Source organism: Lepus europaeus, chromosome 22 (assembly GCF_033115175.1).
Source record: "Lepus europaeus isolate LE1 chromosome 22, mLepTim1.pri, whole genome shotgun sequence".
Classification (NCBI taxonomy): Eukaryota; Metazoa; Chordata; class Mammalia; order Lagomorpha; family Leporidae; genus Lepus; species Lepus europaeus.
This window is the reverse complement of record NC_084848.1, coordinates 1252379-1256648: the sequence shown is the minus strand read 5'-3', so window position 1 is coordinate 1256648 and position 4270 is coordinate 1252379. Positions and strand designations below refer to the sequence as shown.

General features: G+C 65.8%; 1 protein-coding gene across 1 annotated transcript; it reads right to left on the bottom strand.

Annotated features, from left to right (window-relative positions):
- Positions 1-253: 253 nt before the first annotated feature.
- Positions 254-3727, bottom strand: ATP5MJ (ATP synthase membrane subunit j). Its single transcript, XM_062181667.1, has 4 exons — positions 3640-3727; positions 1711-1834; positions 820-843; positions 254-416 (listed from the first exon to the last, which is right to left on the bottom strand). The coding sequence occupies exons 2-4, from the start codon at positions 1832-1834 to the stop codon at positions 388-390; spliced, it is 177 nt and encodes a 58-aa protein (XP_062037651.1). The 5' UTR covers positions 3640-3727; the 3' UTR covers positions 254-387.
- Positions 3728-4270: the final 543 nt, after the last annotated feature.

The window sequence follows — 4270 nt, the reverse complement described above, 5'->3', positions numbered from 1 at the left end:
CTTACGAGTGACTGTTTCCAGAATGTTCCAGGGCTTGTCACTCTGCCTCCCATCTGCTCCGATGCACCTAAAGCCTGCAACGCGCGTGCTGCTCTCCCGGCCCTGCAGGCCAGGGCCCGCATGAGTGCCGCCACCATTCTGCGAGGCCCAGCGAACCCTGCTCCTGTGACAGCGGGGGCCCCGCCCTTCTGACCCTCAGGTTTCCCTGGGGTCCAGGGGGCAGGGGGGCACTGAGTCAGCACCACGCGGCGGGGAAGCAGCTCAGATGCCTTTATTCATGCCACAGGGCAGCCGGGGCGCGGGCGACGTATGGCGACCTCCGCGTCGCCGCCTCACACGGCGACTGCAGTGGGCGGACGAGTCCTCTCTCACTCCCAGCACAGCTGGCTAGTGATGGCCGTGGGCAGCGCTGGAACCTTCAGGAAAAGATGCAGCATTAGGAGGATGGGACGCGCAGGACCTAGTCTGCGATGCCTTCTCAACAAATCGGGAAGTGTGAACACAGCTTCGAAGGACATGGGGCCGCGGGGGTTACCCCCACAGGGGGTGCTGGGTCCGCGTGGCTCGCGGGAAGACCAAGGGAGCGGGGAGTGAGGGTGCCTGTGCAGCTAACCCGTGCGCCCTGTTTCCCACTACCCAGCTCCTCCCGCTGGCGAAGGGGGTGCCATGGGTCTTCTATTCAGAGCACGAAAAGCAGGTACCCAGTCCCTCCCAGCAGGCACAGCCACCGCGTGCCCCAAGGTGAGCACGCAGCCCCGTGGTACTGGCCTGTATCAGAGCCATGCAGGACACAGACAGCTCCTGGAACAGGAACCTTACCTTTCAATGCTTTGCTTCTTTTATCTAAAAAGGAAGGAAACAATGTGTCATTCCAGAGTTTTATAAAAACACCTTTGGTCGACTCATGGCTAAAACCCACCCTGGGCTTCGGTAGCGACAGCGGCAGCTGCATCCATCGCAGGCCTGTGGGCGGCCTCCCCTACCCCGGACTCCTAACGCTGCCACTCGGCGAGCTGCGGCCAACGGCTCTCTGTACCCCCGTGCCTTATCTCTGCTCCACCAAGGTCCCACCTCTCAATGCACCGTGAAAAAGCGTCAGGCGTGCAGGGCCACGGGGAAGGCACCATGAGCACCGCTCGGCAGCCATGCCCGTCCGACTACGGCAGCCTGCGTCTGTGGGCCAAGGCCGGGTCCCGGGTCCCAGGTCCCAGGAACAACGCCTAAGAAAAGGTTCAACGTCCTGGTGTCCAGGTCTTCTTGGAACTGACGCAGCTGTCCCCAAATGTCTCTCAGGTGACAGATGCTGCTCGTGCCCTCAGAGCACCACACGTGGCTCTGACGCCCATGTCTCAGTTGAGAACGGCGACTCTTCAGGGCCAGCGCTGTGGCCTAACAGTTTAATAGAGCCCACAATGCCGGCATGCCACACGGGTGCTGGATCGAGTCCCAGCTGCTCCATTTCCAATCCAGCTCCTGCTGGCGGCCTGGGAAAGCAGCGGAAGATGGCCCAAGTGCTCAGGCCCCTGCCCTCCACATGGAGACCTGGAAGCAGCTCCTGGCTCCCGGCCCTGGCCCGGCCCTGGATGCTGCAGCCACCTGGGGAGTGAACCAGCAGATGGAAGAGCCCTCTCTCTAATTCTGCTTTTCAAATAAATGAATCTTTAAAAAAGGGGAAAAGCTGCCCTTGCGGACGGAGCCCGCGGCACTCACCGGCGCTCCTGATCTTGTACACGATGAAGCCCATGAGCCCCATGCCCATCCAGATCTCCTGGTAGACCTGCGTGTAGTAGGGCCGCAGGGGCGTCCAGAGGCTCTTGACGACGCTCTGAAGCATCTGCAAGCGAACGGCGCCGGCGCTGGGTCACTGCGGCTCCATCTGCCGTGGGCCCCGCTCCCCACGGCGCGGCCGCTCCCCCGACCAGCCTGCCCTCCCCGACGGCTGTGCCACCAGCAGCAGTGCTGCTGGGTGCAGACTCTGGTCTGTCCCCGTCGGCACGCTCAGGGGCTGGCACTCAGCCAAGACACCAGGTGGCCGCGCTGGTCCCTCGAAGGCCACACGCTCGTGCCAGCCACGGCCGGCGACAGAGCGGCAGTGACTGCACACGTGAAACCAGCTGCTACGATACTGGGCTTCACCGGGAAAGGGAACCGCGGGCGTCGCGCTCCGTTTCCATCTGTGTGCTCGGGGACACCCGAGGGTCTGCAAAACTCCGGCCACTCCGCGTGGCCCCTCACCCAGCTTCCCTGGGGACCCTCTGCTGCCCCTCACTGGTCTCTCAGAGGCCCAACCCCCTCAAAGGTCAGTGACCTCCTCCATTACTGCGACCTGTCGCACGGTCAGCCCCTCACTCAGCAAACAGGAACCAGGCACACACGAGGCACCAGAGCCGAGCAACAAGGCAGAGCCAGGACAACGGGGTGTGTGTGCGTGTCCCGGGCAGAGGCTGTGCACACCAAGGAGAACCTGGGGAGTCGGGAAGAGTGGGAAGGAGGCCATGGCGACCGCCAGCTCCAACCCTGCTCTGCACCTGCCACTAACGTGAACTGTCTCTCCCTCATCTGCAGAAGAGGCGGAGAAATGGAACCCAGGGCCGGCGCCGTGGCCGTAGCAGGTGGCGCCGGTTCGAGTACCAGGTGCTCCACTTCCGATCCAGCTCTCTGCTATGGCCTGGGAAGCAGTAGAAGGTGGCCCAAGTCCTTGGGCCCCTGCACCCACAGGGCCCGCGACGGCCTCGGAGGAGCAGTCTGGTGTGGGGTTACACAGAGAGCGGCGGCAGAGCCCCCTGAGGGCTCCCGTCCCAGCCGCGGGTTCTGGGAGACACAGAGGATCTCCATCCCATGGTTCAGAACCCCTCAACAGCTGGGGCTGAGCCAGGAGCTCCATCCTGGTCTCCCCCTCGGGCGCCAGGCAGTGGGGGAGGAACTGATCCCAGGCACCCACCCCGAGAGATGGCCCAGCGGGAGAACGCAGGTTAGCGTGCTGCTGCCGCCCACGCCGGAGCCCCGGATCGCGCGCCCAGCTTCAGCCTGGCACTGGCCGTTAGGGGCGTCTGGGGAGTGGACGGCGGAAGAACTCTGTCTCCACACTCTGGGGCGACGGTGTCGTCGTTAGCACGGGGGGGGGACAGCCAGGGCAGTGTCCAGGACAAGGGCGCAGGTAAGAGGCCACGGACGGTCCCGGGCGCCCTGACGCCGGCTCCTTCTGCGTCTTCGCGCGGCGGATACCCCCGCTGCTGCCCCACGCCCCGACCCGCCTTGCGGCCAAGGCTGTCCCGTCTGCCGGACAAACACACCTGACCGCGAGGGCCCCGCCTTCACCCAGCCCGCTCCGTCCACCGCTCCAGACCCCGACGCAGAGGCCAAGCGGGTGTCCGCCTGCAGCCGCGCAGTCCGGCGCCGCTGACCACGGCAGGGGACACCCGCCCGCCCCAAGCCCCCAGGAAAGCCGCGCCTCTCGCCCCGCACCGCTGCCAGAAGCCCCCGGCGGCACAGGCGCGTAGCGCGCGTGACCGAGCGACGCCCCCGCTCGCCGCGGACCGGGCCCGGCCCCCAAGGTCAGGGGCGCCGGGGGCTCCCGCCTGCCCTCCCAGCCCGCTCCCGCGGCCCACAGCTCCGCGCGGGGTGCGCCCCGGCACTCACCTCGGCGCACTCGACCGCCCGGGCCGCACCAGCGCCGCGGAACCGAAAACTCGGGAAGGTCACGGAGCACGCACGCGCCGCGCGGAGCCTGCCGGGAAGACGGAAGCAGCCGCCGCGCTCCGAGGCCAGAGCGCCTCCGGGTGCGCTTGCGCACCACAGCGCCCCCGCCGGCCGCCCGCAGGAGTGGAGGACTCCCGGCCTGGGAGCTGGCCTGTCCACCCGGGTCCTAGCAGGTGGTTCAGCCTGTGGTGGGTCCAGGAAAGGTCCATCCTCATCGGACGAGTTGATGACGTAATATGCCCTTTTTTTTTAAAAGATTTATTTATTTATTTGAAAGGCAGAGTTACAGAGAGGCAGAGGTGGGGCTGGAGGAGAGGGGAGGTCTTCCATCCTCTGGTTCACTCCTCAGATGGCCACAACGGCCGGAGCTGGGCTGATCCGGAGCCAGGAGCCAGGAGCTTCCTGGTTCCCCACGTGGGTGCAGGGGCCAAGGACGTGGCCCATCCTCCACTGCCTTCCCGGGCCACAGCAGAGAGCTGGACTGGAAGAGGGGCAGCGGGGACTTGAACCGGTGCCCATATGGGATGCCAGCACTGGAGGCGGGTGTACCCGCTATGCCACAGAGCCCCCC